Source organism: Python bivittatus, unplaced genomic scaffold (genome assembly GCF_059951505.1).
Source record: "Python bivittatus isolate LINGU-HERP-01145 unplaced genomic scaffold, Pbiv_v1 ctg000850_np1212, whole genome shotgun sequence".
In the NCBI taxonomy this organism is placed as follows: Eukaryota; Metazoa; Chordata; class Lepidosauria; order Squamata; family Pythonidae; genus Python; species Python bivittatus.
Genome location: NW_028277112.1, coordinates 14,818,999 through 14,834,778, shown reverse-complemented (window position 1 = coordinate 14,834,778; position 15,780 = coordinate 14,818,999). Strand labels below are relative to the sequence as shown.

General features: G+C 37.0%; 1 protein-coding gene across 1 annotated transcript in view; it reads right to left on the bottom strand.

Annotated features, from left to right (window-relative positions):
• Positions 1-5,765: 5,765 nt before the first annotated feature.
• Positions 5,766-15,780, bottom strand: part of LNPEP (leucyl and cystinyl aminopeptidase) — a 56,820-nt gene continuing 46,805 nt past the window's right edge. Inside the window, exons 14-18 of the mRNA XM_007430066.4 lie at positions 14,912-15,096; positions 12,468-12,629; positions 9,764-9,904; positions 8,995-9,076; positions 5,766-8,203 (exon numbers count right to left, since the gene is read on the bottom strand). Coding sequence (XP_007430128.1) covers positions 8,072-8,203; positions 8,995-9,076; positions 9,764-9,904; positions 12,468-12,629; positions 14,912-15,096 — 702 coding nt within the window. The 3' untranslated portion in view covers positions 5,766-8,071. The remainder of the gene's footprint in view (positions 8,204-8,994; positions 9,077-9,763; positions 9,905-12,467; positions 12,630-14,911; positions 15,097-15,780) is intronic.

The following is a 15,780-nucleotide window of genomic DNA, read 5'->3' as shown; positions in this document are numbered from 1 at the left end:
ATCTCCCATCTGGACTTGGGAGGGTCTAGCCCATGTACTGTCCAGCCCTTCCCAGCTACTAGTAGGATTTTCCAATGTCAGCCACCTCTGCTATCTGTCGATGGTACATCCCATACAGGGTCTCGTTTTGCCATGGCCCTTCCTCCACTTGAACTTCCTCCCATGTCTGCTGCTGCCTCAGGCATTCTCTCAGCAGCTCATCTTTGGGTGCCATCTTCCTGATGTACTCCTGGATACTCCGGGTTTCATCCAGGACAGTAGCTTTGACACTCACCAGATCCCACTCACCCTCTTTCCAGCTAGTGTACAGTCTCTGGATGTTAGACTTGGGGTGGAAATCTCTGTACATTGTTAGGAACTTCCAGGACTTCACATCAGCAGCCTCCATGTCCTCCTCTGGCCATCTCAGTATACCAGCAGGATATCTGATGACTGGCAAGGCATATGTGTTGATGGCATAGATCTTGTTCTTTCCATTGAGCTGGCTCTTCAGGACCTGTCTTATCCTATGGTGGTACTTGGATGTTGCTGTCTTCCTTGCCTCCTCTTCATGGTTCCCATCTGACTGTGGGATACCAAGGTACTTGTAGCTGGTCTGTATGTCTGCTATGTGGCCTGCTGGTAGCTCCACCCCATCAGCCTTAACCTCCTTCCCTCTCTTTACTATCATCCTGCCACATTTCTCCAGTCCAAATGGCATCCCAATGTCCTCACTGTAAATCTGTGTCAGGTGGATCAATGAGTCGACGTCTCATTCACTCTCAGCATACAGCTTGATGTCATCCATGTAGAGGAGGTGGCTGGTGATAGTTCCACTCTTGAACTTGTATTCATATCCAGTTCTTGTGATTATCTGGCTGAGGGGGTTCACTATGCAGAACAGCAGTGGGGACAGTGCATCACCTTGGAATATGCGGCACTTGATGTCCACTTGTGCAAACTGTGTTGACTTCCAGTGTTGTCTTCCACAGTCCCATTGAGTTCTTGTGGTAGGTCCTTGGTGTCCAGTGAGTGCCAGGCATTCACAGATCAATGTGTGTGGCATTCAGTCATAGGCTTTCCTATCCAGGCTGTGCTTAGATTGGTCTGCCTAGACCTTGAGTCTCAGGCGACTGCTCTATCTATGAGCAACTGGTGTTTTGAGCCTCAGGTATTGTTCCCAATGCCCTTCTCTTTCTCCCATATGTGTCTTCTCTTTCTCCCATATGTTCTTCCAGTACTGTTCAGTTTCTGCTGCTGGTGGCCCTGCTGTTACTGTGTTGCTGCACTGCAGTTGGGAGTACACTTTGGATGGTTCTTTGGAGAACAGGGCATTTATCTTCTTGTCCTCTGCTTCTCTACTGTATCTCCTTAGCCTGGCAGCCAGTGCTGAGAGCCTTTGTTTAGCAGTCTCTAGGGCTTCAGATGAAGTCAGGCCCTTGTATTTTTTCAGTAGCCAAGTCTGATCTTTAATTTTCACACCCTTCTGTACTTCCACCAGGTAACTTCTGAGTTGCCTTGATCTTAGCCTCCAACCTCATTTTCCAAGGGGGTATTTACTGCTGTCCTTCTTCTATATCAGTTCACTAGTTCACTGTTAGGAACATCTATGATAATGTGCAGAACCTTCAACTTCCAGGCCTCTGGTAGAGGACCCGAGATTGAAGAAGACACATACCACCCATAGGGTGGGAGGGGATATTTATTTATACACGCATATACCCAAAAGGCAATAATTTTAAAAGAGAATTATTCCATAAACCAATGAATCCATTGAATCTCTAGTTTAGGAAGTCTCTTTCTCTGAAGAGAGGATCTAATTAAAAAATAAAAGTAAAATTGAAAGCTCAAGCAATGTGTTTGAACTACATCTACTAAAGTAAAAATACAAGATAGTCATTTAAGATTATATTTAAATGGTTTTATTTTTGTTTCACACACACAAAAAAAGCAATTGTGTTTGCAATATATATGCCATTCAGCCAGTGCTGAGTATACACAGACCATTTTATTCAAAATATAAGAAAATAGGCTTTCATTTGTCCTTTACAAATTAAGAAAACCCACAGATTTGCATATAATGTGTACATCTACGTATAGACACAAACACATATCTCATTTTCTAAAATATTCCTCTTCAAAACAAATATTCTACAACTTGGAGTTACTCTTTTGATAAGAATGTACGCTATGCTTTCTATAGAGATATCAACAGAGAAGTGTAATCCCTTTCAATGTCCAGTAATACTTGATATTCCAGAACTATTTTCATGTTACCATTATTTAAGCCAGCTTGTTATCAACAGAACTACAATCTCTCCACAGATCTGGTGCAAATTTACTCTTAAATTCACCCTTTTTAAGACTCTGTAAATTTAAGTGTCTTCAGTGGCTTTCAATAATTCATTCCAACTTCATCATACTGTTGCACATTTTATAAAGGTAACTCTTAGATTTAGACAGTAATTTGCTACATGTGCCATGACTAACCTAAAAAAGATGCCCAACCGTTGCTTTGATCTAAGCAGCGGTGTCATGGGTAAAGATCTGCATTTCTGCTGCAAATTGCAGGTTTTAGTAACATTCTAGGAGGCTTAAGTTCTTAAATATCAAGACCTGAGAGTATGGCAAAGCAATATTTTTAATTGGCTAAAACTTTAAATATCTTATTAGTGGGATAAAACAAACATGTGATGGACAAATCATCAACCACCATTTGAAGTGGAAATTAAGAAACATATATCTAAACATTTTTAAGATTTTTTTTTAATCCCACCTTTATTATTTTATAAATAACTCAAGGCAGTGAACACACCTAATACTCCTTCCTCCTCCTATTTTCCCCAGAACCACCACCCTGTGAGGTGAGTTGGGCTGAGGGAGAGTGACTGGCCCAAAGTCACCCAGCCTGCTTTCATGCCTAAGGTGGGACTAGAACTCGCAATTTCCTGCTTTGTAGCCTGGTGCCTTAACCACTAGACTAACCTGGCTCTCTGGCATAGGGGCATCCATTTGTGAAATATGTACAAAAATGTATCCTTAAATGAGGCAATATTTAAAAGTTCAGAGTGCAGTGAAAGATAACATCTTCCAGAAGGATTTTAAAAAGCCAATCTATCATCAGAGGGAGAAATGTTCTAACACAGAACAGGTGGAAGATAGACAGTCATATAAATATAAGGGTCAGTGTCCTGTAGTATGATGCTATTAAAGAAAAAATAAGGCCACATTCTTTCAAGTATAAGCCTCACAGTGCATGTCCAATTTCACCTGTAATGGAGCAGGCAGTTTTTAAAAGCAGCAAGATCCATTACATGAATTCTATCTCCCACAGCTGTATAAAATTACTAACATTACAGTTAAAATGTAGTCGCTTTGAGAGCATTTAAAAATAAACAGTTTCATTATTTGAAGTAAAAGAATAATTACTCTGGAGATGGGCAATTTTAAATGGCTCGATTGCTTTGTGTGTTTGTGCATTTTGACAGAATTACAGCCCCAGTATGGCTATACATATACAAAATTATAGCTGAAACCTGCACTTTTAAGGCCCTTTCACACACCCCTATATAACCACCATAATGTAATATCTTTTCATCAAACATCATTTGGAATACTCTCACCCATTCCAAAACCAGAAGTTAAACGCTAAATTACTGTGCATAGCATTTTTTTCAAAATTCCATGGAGATCACAAATAGGTGGCAGAGAGAGAAATCTGGCTTTGTTACAATGCTTTGCCAGAAGAAAACAAATTGTAATGCTCCAACTTTATAACTTTGCAGGCTGAATAGAAATATTATATCTAGCAACGGTTTCAAAGAGAACAAAAACTGACTCTAAATATTGGGGTAGGTTTATATTGAACTCCATGCATTCAGCCAATACGTAGAGAGAAGAGCAAACATGTGCCGGTCCTACTCTTCCCGATGTCCAGTGCAACATTTGAGAAAGAGGTCCACACATGTGGAAAGCTGTAGATCTGGGGTATTTTTTGGATCAAGAGTTATATTTGACCTTTCAATAGCATGCCTGAGGCCACACCAAAATCTAATGGGTGGAGGCAGAACAAAAACTACGTATATTTTCCTTTACATTTAAAAATTAAATATAACTACTATGGTCACTCTCCAGTCATATATCTAGTAATTTTCTCCTCAAATATACTGGAAATAATTGGTCTTTGGGAACCACAGCTAAAACTTCTGGGCTGATCATGATAGTACACTAGACAGACAAGCATATTTCCATGTTAAATAAAATAGGCAGAAAAGTTATCTGTGATACACACAGTGGCACATACCGGTATGCATGGATATACAAACATATGTAAGATGCAAATAGTTGAGTATTTCTCCAAAGTTTGTAGACTTAACAGTTGTGTTTCAAATGTGTAGAACTATAAGTTTTATCCACAAAGCCAGACTACTGGGACTAAGGCTTGTTTAATTATCTCATTAATAAAAGGCTTTAATGCAAACATATAGAGAAACACACTTTTAAATGTTACAGAATGCTCCATGTACATATTAAGTATACACACTTCTTAACACTAAAGAGAACAAACTAGCCATTGCATATACAATGCTCTTGGCTATTTAGAGCTCTGTGGAACTCTGCATCATGGCTACAGAGGCCAAAATCAGTTTTTGGTTTTAAGACGTTCAAATTGACATGTTTATAATTTGAACAAAAAAGATTTTCCTTCACTAAGTAAGCATAACATTCTATCTCTCAATAATCTTTGAAGATATGGAGATTCATAACTATGAAGGGCTTTTAACAAAAATAGACTTCCATTATATATATATTATAATACTTATAATATACTTTAAGGCACATGAACTATTATTTCAAACAGATTGAAAACACAACCAAGTTTGATCTCATTTTTTTCCCTCTTCCAATCCCATCTGTTACAGAAAGCTTTGAAACCTAATTGCTAGGAGGGGGTACATAGTTTGTACCACTCTACATTGTATTTCTACAGTAAAGTGACTGATTTTAGGGGGGGAAAAACTTCATAACAAAAATGCTACCACTTTCAACAGGATACATGTATAAGATATTGCAAAGTTAGGATTCCAAAGCAGCACAAAAGCTTTGATCAAGATTTGAGAATCAAGCATTTCTAAGCTAAGAAACCATAAAGAAAATTGAGGACATTCAAATTACTTTAATTAGTCCTCGATGTAATAAAAAATTATCTACTCCATTAAAGTCACCCCTGATTATTGAACTGGATAAAAGCATTTCGTATTATTACAGCAAATTCTTCTTCTGAATGGACTCAAGACAATTACATTTAAGGTATACCTATGGCCTATCATTTATGGTTTCAGCATACATACAAATGCACATGCATAGAAAGTCCAACTTTTCCAGATTACAGATTGTTGGAAATCAAACTTTGTTGGAAGCAAAAAGTGTACTGACTGCTTTGGATCCCAGATCCATACATGATTGATTCATTTTAAATATGTTTCTCTATTTAAGCATAATTTATAAAATGTAAATCAAAATCAAACCACAATCATTTTTAAAAAGATAAATATTTGAAAGTATTCTCAAAGCATCAGTGCCTTCATTTAAAACAAATATTCTAATTCTAGAACATAGGTGCACTACAATTTCAAGTCCAGTTCACATTTCCAGTAGCAAGCACAACTCTACATAGGATTCTAAGTGTCAGATGATCCAACAAAGAAAGCAGCAACAATTCTACAGAATGCTAGGATGGATGGATGGATGGATGGATGGATGGATGGATGGATGGATGGATGGGAGGGAGGGAGGGAGGGAGGGCAATGCACAGAAATATAAGAGTGGGGAACAAAACAGATATATGAGAGAAACATAGCAAGCCTCACATTCTCTACCAACCATGAAAGATGCTCTTCACTTTGTAAAGTGAGCCATTTTGGGGGATGGGGGAGGGCTAATATCAAGGTGAGTTATTTTCAACCAATTTAGAAGCTGAGCTAGTTAATAGCAATAACTTTGTTTTCAGTGTATTAAAGAGTCAGAAGTACTAAAACTAGGTTGCTTGGTATATTTTTCTCCTTTCCCTGTTTTCGATATAATTGAAATATAATTGAAAACAACTTATCTAGTTTATGTTTTTATGATGTTAAATTCATAATTAAGCAAAATTGGTTTTGAATGCTTCTCTTGATCTAGGAAACTGCCTCTTTCATATTGACCCAAAATTGCTTCAAACATTGAATTTGTATATTCTTCAGCAGTGTCCTCCACTTTGAATTATTTGTACCACAAAGGATGCATCAGCTTTATCCCACGGTTACATTCCAATTTCTGGAGTACATATGAAGAAACAAAACAAACTATCTAATATTGGTTTATGTAGCACTGAACTCTGTGGCACAGAAATAATAAGATTTAAAAGCTTCCAGAGTATGTAATCCTCCATGAGAAATAAATGAAGTAAAATCAGTAGTAAAATATTGAACCAAACAATCATCTTCTGTTCCTATTGTAGAATCTATACTAGATACAACATTTCAATAAAAAGTGGGATTTTTCACAAATATGAAGAAAGGCATGTCTCAAAAGCTGATGTCAAATTGGATCCATACCTTTCCAAGTTGATGTTTGCTTGAAGAAAGAGCTTATTAAACTATCCTCTTTGATAGGAACAAACTCAGAAATTAAGAGTACTTTCAAATGATTGAAAGCATTACCCATCTGGTGCCCTTTCAGATGTGTTGGAAATATAAATCCCAGAACTGTAAGTCTCAACAGTGGCTAAGAATTGTGGAATTTGTAGTTCTAAAACATCTTAAAAATATCAAGTTGGGGAAGCTGGCCTAAATCAACACATTTAACTTTTTCATCCATTTTTATTCTTCTCAATTCTTCCATAATACAATATTGTATCGGGGAGTTTTAGAACTGTACTGAATAACACATAAAACTGTTGACAATAATACCTCAAATGCCAGTTATTTACTTTACTATAAAAAATTAGCATAGAATAGAAGAGTTTGACAAGTGTGGGATAGTTTGTTGTAATATTCAATCTGGCATGCTTTATTTTTGGTGAAAGGTTTTAGAACAAGGATGGGTGACACAAATAGCACGTCTTGTGATTTGACAAATATTGACTTTGGTCAAAGCATAGGCATGGTCTATTTTTAGAAATATCTATATACAGAACAATGTGAAACATCAGGGCAGTACTGAAAAGAAACTGAAACCAGGAAATTCCCAAGCTGATAATTCTGAAATTGTTGAAACAGTGTACTACATACTTTTAGGCAGCTACATCAAAGTGAGAAACAAAACTGGAATCTGAAAACTATATAAAGCATTTTCCAAGCTATAATTTAGAACCTGTTTGAAAACCTCTATGGGTTGGTTCAGCATAGCTCTCTTGATATTTTACTTTGTGTTTACAAAAGGTAATTCGACTTATTCAGTACATAGTACTAGTAACTTCTAGCCATGTTGTAGGCAAATTAAAAACAAAAATTCTGATATTTGCATAATTCCTAGAAAATATTTATAAATCAACACCCAGAACTCCCCAAAACCTTATTTTTGACTTCACCTGTTCACCTTCATTAATTGTGTTTTAGCCACTGCTTATAATGATAATGAAAAAAAATGCTTTACAGCAGGGACAATGTTTACAATTCAAGAAACTATGCACAGTGAGAAAGACCAAACTGAATTTTGCAGAGAAAAGGCAGGTCTCAGGAGTGTTTATCTTGCTCTCTTGTCTTTTCTTTAAGTAAAAATGTACTCTGTATGTAGAAATGTAATTCCATTTTCCTACAATGGAAGGGAGCTGTACCTCAATTTTAAAAGTTATTACAGTATCCTTGTTTGGGGTAAATGTCTGGTCAATCAATGAGCTTTCCCTTAATTAGCAACTATGTCCAGTCCACAAATACTCCAAAGAGAGCCAATTCGGAAGAGATGAACCCTGAGCTAACTAGAACCCTCTCTCACAGTGCAAAAAACAAAAATTGCATTGCTCATGTTTAACTTTTTTTTTTTTGCAAAAGCAAAAGACCAAGAGTTGCAGCATTCCTAGTGACTAATACAAGCTGTAAGAGAATTGTGATTACTATAGCAATTTCTCCAGGAGAGCCAAGTTTTTTTCCATCCACTGGATATTCAGTTGAATTGTCTCAATAGCTTCTTGGGCACACCGCAACTGAGCAGTTTCCTCTGACTTTGATTCAAAGAATGTCTTAACCTAAAGAAAGGTCACACATGAAAAAAAGAGAAAAAAATGTCTCAGGGCACTGAAAATAAGTAATCCCTTAAGCATTCAAAATAGCCCAACCAGCTGTTATCTAAATGTATCAGCAAGACTGATGGGGAATGCAAATTTCATTTACCTATTAACTATTTGTGCTTTATTATTTTTTTTAAATCTGCTTTCAATCGTGACCGATTCTATGGAGACTGCCTGGATGAGTCCCTGCAGTTTTCCTGGCAAGGTTTTTTCAGAAGTGGTTTGCCATTGCCTCCTTCCTAGGGTGGAGCCCAGCTGGCGGTCGCAGGAAATCGAGTCTCTTCCATTGCATTGCATCCAGCAATTGGCAACCAATTCCCGTTTTCCCATGCAAGGCACTGCCAGTGTTTTTCCTCCCACCGGGGTAAGAGTACCTATTTATCTACTCACTTATGCTTTCGAACTGCTAAGTGGGCAGGAGCTAGGGACGAATGATGGGAGCTCACCCCACCACTATTACATTGTTACAGAAATTGTAAATTTTGAAATCCAGACTATTTCACACAATTTAAGAAATTAAATAACTATCCTTAATGAACAATGTAATAACTACGTATTAGAAACAGTTTCTCTAATTTCAGAAAAGATCTTTCACATTACTCTGTCCCCAAAATCTCTATGAAACACAACTATTAGTATTGTAAACAATATCATAATTTAGAATCTTGACCTGCATCACGTATTGCCTTCTTACTATGTCAGTGACAGTATTATTCTAAAATTCTTTTGGAACAATTTATCCAACTGACCTCAAGCAGATGTCCCACTGTTGAGAACTGATGCGTTGTTGAAGTTACAATGCTTTGAATAGTGTATGATCCACGGTGAAACCTGATATTTAGAAAAATGGATCAAGATTAAATCTATTTCACTAGCCTATGTTAACCTGATGCCTATATCACTTAATCTAAAGCATTTCATTTGATACCTAATAAATTGGAGGTTTGGAGGGAATTCCAAGATCAATAATCTTACATTTGTCACCAGCCACATAAAGCAAACTTTTGTAAAATCACTAATATACTCAATATTTTTCACAAATCGAGAGAATACAGAATATCAAATATAATTTCTCCCATTCATGCATTTTACAGATAGCGGCAAAACAGATTAATTATATTTGGAGTACAGAAGAACTTAAATCAATCTCACCCAATTTAGTGTTAAATTAAAATGAAGATTCTGGGTAGAGTAGTTTAATTCATCTGGAAGGCACCAAGTTGAGAAAGCCATAGTAAAGATTCTCAAATGTCATGTTTTTCAAAAGATACCATATCATCATAAATTATAGCATCACTGAGTCAAACAGTCTTTATACAGCTCAGTGCTAAAGTCACCCCATCATTGAGCAGTGTTAATTCTAGACAGTGATGAGGACATGCTGGAAGATTCAAGAAACCAGTGTGAGTCCTAAGAGAATGCTTACTCATGTCAGAGGTTAGCAACTACCTGTTTCATAGCTGATTCATGTAGGGGGGCAAGGAATGATTATAATGAGAATTCAAGCAAAACTATTACTTTTTAATAAGCTGATCCCAATTTTCTTTGACAAAATCCCATGCCAGTAAATGTCCAGGCAACTTCTGACTGATAGTTTTTATGACAGTTGGAAGATCCTGTGATCTGATTACGACTCCTTGCAGGCTTGTTTGCATTAACCTATGAAATAAAAAAAACAATAAAATCCCATTTCTAGGCATGCATGTAGACTTTTTCCAGGGAACTATATCATCTGTAATTTGAACTAGATAATGCCTAATAATCCAGGGACTATGGATATCTGACTACCTGATTATATATATAATCATATAATCTCTCTATATAGTCATATGGTCTATACATCTCTCTCTACACATATAGTCTATAAATAGACTATTTGTGTGTGTGTATAGACACACACACAGACACACACGCAGATAGTCCTTGGATTATGACGGCAACTGGGACTGGGATTGCTATCACTAAGCAATGCAGTCATAAAATGCGGCATCACGTGACTGCATCACTTAGCAACGGCAATCCCAGGCAGTCCCGGTTGCTGTTGTAACCCCAAGATGTGCAGGTCATTAAGTGGGAAGAGGCGGGAGTCCCAGTTAAGGAGTGCAGGGGTGCTGGGGGGGTGGAGTCTGGGGGAGGATCTGGGAGGGCCTGGGAGGGCCTTTGCGGGTGGGAGAAAAAGCAGTGACTTACTGAAGTGACTTGAGACCTTCCCTGTCAGCTCCCCCATTTATTTTGCTTGTGGGAAGCCAGCAAGGAAGGTCGCAAATGGCAATCACATGACTGCGGCTCCCTGCGATGTCATAATCACAAGCTGGGCACCCAAGCTCCTGGATAACAATACCATGAGGGTGCTGCAATGGCCGGAACATCAAGGACCAGTCATACATCCATTTTTTTCAGCACTGCCCTAACTTTGAGCTGTTGATGAATGAATGGATGTAAGCTGAGGACTACATGCATACATATACGTATACACATACATATATACACACTATGACTATAAATCATTGCGCTTGCCATCTTTCATCTTTATTTTTTATGTTTTATTAATTTTATCGTAATTTATTTGTTTGATTATTGCAAGCTGCCCTTAGCTGTTGAGAGTTGGGTAGCATATAAGTTTAATAAATTATTATTATTATGACAAATAGCAGCTGTAATGCTTTAGGTCCTGAAAAAGGGCTCTTTTGGCACATACATTTTTTGATACATGCATGGGTTCCAATTCAGAGGTCAACATTTAGATGATTAAATAAAATATATTACATGGACATCCAAAACAAAATGTTTCAAATCACAAATCACCCAGCAGCTTAATGTATACAGAAGACACATGAAAATTCTGTAAACATAGCTATAAGCTTGTTTTTCTAGAGATTAAATACACACCTGCCTAAATGGCACAATTTTAAGTATTTATTTAAATGCACTTATTAAAAAATATGCATATTAAAACGTTTGTAGGACTCAGGAGATTGACCCATTCACCTGACCTTTCTAAAACTGCCTACATAACCCTAATACACAAGTATTGGACAAATCGTTTGAAAGAAATGCTCCAGAATACAGAAGAATGCATAGGAAGCATCTCTTTTTGAATTGTTAGAGCATGTCTTTTTCTAAGCTCACGTGGCTGCTTTGGAAGCTACTGCTGACTGAATTCACATGCATGTACATGCCTAACTCCTTTGCAAAGCATACAGAAAAAGCCAGGAGCAACTTCTAAAGTAGCTGCTTAAGCTATGAAAAGACTTTGCTGCTTTAACAATTTGAAAAGAGATGCTTTTTCTAGACACATGTGCTTCAGAAATGAAGAAATGCACAGCACTTTGTATTAATGAACTCGAGTGTGTATGTATATATGTATGTATATGCGTGTGTGCGTATGCGGTATGTGTGTGGGTGTACATACATGTATAGTATAGTATAGTATAGTATAGTATAGTATAGTATAGTATAGTATAGTATAGTATAGTATAGTACAGCTTACAACATGAGCACACTGTTAGCAGACAGGACTCCTCAATATACTGAGACTCAATGGGGTATAATTATTGTTGAGACTACAGTAGTATAAAATATCCTTAAGCTCCTAGGAAGGAAGGAAGCTCTTTGAAGTAGGTTAAAGAGGGAATGGCAGTGGTCAGGTCAAGTATGAGATGAACCTGAGTCTAGGAAAAAAATCACTGAATATTACTCTGTATTTGAGAACCCCTTATGTTTGTATATTTTGGCAAAGTGTGCCCTTTTTAGATAGTTTCAGCTGAAGTTTAGAAACCTGATGGAAGTTATCTAGAACTTTGCAACTGCATATATCCCTGAATATTCTAATTACAAGAAAGTATAGGTCTAGAAAGCATAATCTGTTTTATCAACTTTAAAGCAATTGAGTTATATCACTAAGGGAAGTTATATAACCAAGGGAAGAAAGAGTGTTCCTCAGATACAGGTGTTCATAAGCCAAAACATCTGTTCATTAACCTTGATGTCAGTGCATAGGATTTCTTTCATTCAAAAGATTAAAAGGGTTATGAAAAGCATGCTAAATGTTCATGTACTTTAACTTCTTTGTACAATGACCTAGAGAAATCTATAGTAATCAGATTTAAATAAATTAAACCAATGATGATTGACCATGACTAGAAAACTAACTTTTATTTAAGATTTAAAATCTTCAATTTTAAAAATGTATTGCATATGGGAATAGGAGGGGGAACTGTACCAGATGAGTTTTTGAACATCATTTGTGCTGGCCAGAGATTCAAGAATTTTGAGTTTTTCTGGTTCAGAATCCACAAAGGAATACATCTTTAAAAGGAATTGCCAGCCAGTTTCAGTTTTTGCCCCAGCTGTGAATATGATCTTCATAACATTTGTCGGCAGGCTGCAGAGTGATAGCAAAAGAAAAGAATATATATATTCTTAGAATTCTCATATGGACATCCACATTAAACATAAAAACAATATGAATACTAACTGCTCCCAGTAAAGCCCTTAGACATGATAGAGCAATTTGTAGTCGGACACAGATATTCCCGTTGCCGAAACTCTGGCAAGGCTGTAAATCTCTCCCAACACTAACCCTCTGTTAAGGAACTGGTTATTCAGCAATCATTTCACAAACACAACTCAGCTAGATTGGATTTTTTTTTAAAATTCTAGGCTTCCTCTTCCCATCTTTCCAGGTCATTGGATACTTGGCCATTCTCTTAATGGTCTTGAGACTGAGAGTCATCTGATGTCGTAATGGTTCTAATTGGCCTGGGAACAGCTGATTCCTGTCTTTCAGCTTCATGCCTTATATTTGGCACCACAAATGTATTTCTCTGAGCAATAGTCACTTCTGACAGGCAGGAGCTGGACTCTGCTTTTTTCTCTCTCTCAAGTACTGTGACAAGTCTAACAGTTAATCAGTATCAGATAAGAGTTCAAAAGGTTAAATAGTTAATGACTCTAATGCTCAAATGATTGTAAGAGTGATCAAACAATTTAATTAAATATTGGATGGATACCAGTCTGATCCTATCCTTTGCTATGCTATTGAAATGCAAGCACAAGTGAGAAGTTTTGCAATACCAGTGTTCAGAAGAACGGCAACATATTCTTGTTACATCTCCTTTTGCATGTGGGCATGCCTTTGAGCTAGTATTGACTCTTGGCAACTCCTGGACTAGCCCCTGCAGTTTTCTTGGCAATTTTTTTAGAAATGGTTTGCCATTGACTTTTTCCTAGGGCTGAGAGTGATTGGCCCAAGTCAAGCAGCTAGCTTTGGCCTAAGGAGAGACTACAACTTATAAGCTCCTGGTTTCTTGCCTGCTACCTTAACTACTACACCAAACTGGATTTCTTAGGTTTCCTAGCCAGCATTAAACTCCACTGGCTTTTCCCTTCTTCATTGTGAAGGAACTTCTTTGGGATGTTCTTGCACCAAGGCTTCCCATTCCATATTAAAGCAAACTGTGGTCTGAAATATACAAAAATGTCCTAATACTGCTACTACTGTCTGTGATCCTAAAATTGTGTTCAGAACAGAAATAAAAATAAGGTTAAATTCTTAGACCATGGATGGGCAGCCCATTGACCACATGCAGTCCTCAACCCTCCCCCATTTGTGACCAGCCACTGCATCTTGAAATCAGTGTCAAAATGACCAAAAGCATAAAGAAAGCTTTTCCTATTCCTACTCTTTAAAAACTCAAACAACCAAACAAAAAGAAAGGCAGAAAAAAATATCCTTGCCCCTCTCACTGATGTCACCATATTGCTAAGCTTCCTGTGGCCCACTGGAAAGTCAGCAGACTTAGTTGTGCACCTGACACCTCAAAGGCTGCCCATTGCTCATTCCTGTTTTAGTCCCCATTAGTGGTTTACATTGTCTTCTACAGTCATCCAATCAGCACTGTGTTAATATAGCACTAATTAGGATACAATCACCTCTGAATAATTATTCACCAGTGGAATAGATGCCTTAGTCTGATCTCAGAGAAATATTCCTGGTATCGCAAAGAAAGTGCTCATAAAGTTTGTAAACTAAGAAGGATCTGGAAAGCTAGACAGACAAACATCCTTCTGGATGGAAAGAAAAACTGCAAAATGTGGAAAGTCTTACCCATCACTACAAGTCCAAGAAAATGTTCTCATTTTATATGTTTGTAAATGAGCACATAACATGTTGCTTCACGCTTGGAAGCATGCCAAAAAGAGCCTTAATCCCCAAGCAGTGTGGAGGACAGTTTTCTGTGACTGCATTCAGACATCATATTAAGTCAAGGTTTGTCTAAATATGGCTTACTGAATAAAGCAAAATTGGTTGCACTCACAAAACACAGCGAGCCACAAACTGTGGTTTATAAACTACAACAGATAGTTTATATCACATGGTAACACAAAGCCAGTCAGACAACATTATGGCATGGCATAACAGATAAGCCAGGTCTGTGACTAATTCAAATAATAAGCCATCGAAAATTGGATTTGTTGTCATATGAGGTGCCCAAAAATTCAATGCATGCCTATAGTAAAATTTCGTCCCCAATGAAAAAGATAATCATTTGCACATATATACTGATAAAAAAAAAAGACTCATTTTTTGTGGTGATGGTCAAGTAGCTTCTTAAAGCCCAAGGAGAAAAGTAACTTTAATAAGAAGCATTTTTTATTCTTTACCTTTCTGTCCCATTGGAGTTCTTCCATGTGTTAAATAGGTTATAAGCAATTGAACTACACTTTCCTAAACCATAGGAACAGGCAAAACTTAGTAGACTTGACTGTAGCTCTAGTTCTGAGAGAGTCTTATTATTGTTCCATGTTTGTTGCTCAATCTTGTCTCCAAATAAGTTTTCAATTCTATACTAGAAAATAGCAAAGGAAAAAGATTACCACTGGTCATTAGACAAAACCTTATTACAATTGTACTGTAATTAACTTCAAAATCTGCAAAAATGATCTAGAGCACAGATCTGAGCAGAAACCTGACCAATTCTCCTTCATTTCTGTCAACTATTACCACAGCCTTATTTATTCAGAACTAACTCCAAAGTGAGCATCAAAGATCCTATGGGTGAGATTTGCTAGACACTCAGAATTTATTGTGCAAATTAGTTTGATTATATGATTTGAAAGTGAATGAATGTGTACTAGAAATCCAGAATCACACAAGTAGAAAAAACTGTGACATCTTAGAAACCTATTTGTTTGCTGGAAATCAGATTTATTATTCCCTCACTATCGTACTACTAGAAGAGACAGCAGTTAAAAATGTTAAGAGACCATGAAGAAATGAAAGGAACTATAAAAGTTCAGAAGCTTTTTCCCTTCTGAGTAGCCATATTATTTACCCAAGATACAAAGGGATGCAATTACAACACGTGGCCTTTGACATTAAAATGTGCTTCTAAGCGACAAAGCCTGTAGGTTAAATTATGAACTATTAAAAGCATAGCATTTCTTAAACAAAAATACAATGAATGCTACATAAAGACATTTCAGTTCAGACATTATGCTACTACATAATACAACTTTCTAGCTTTCATGTA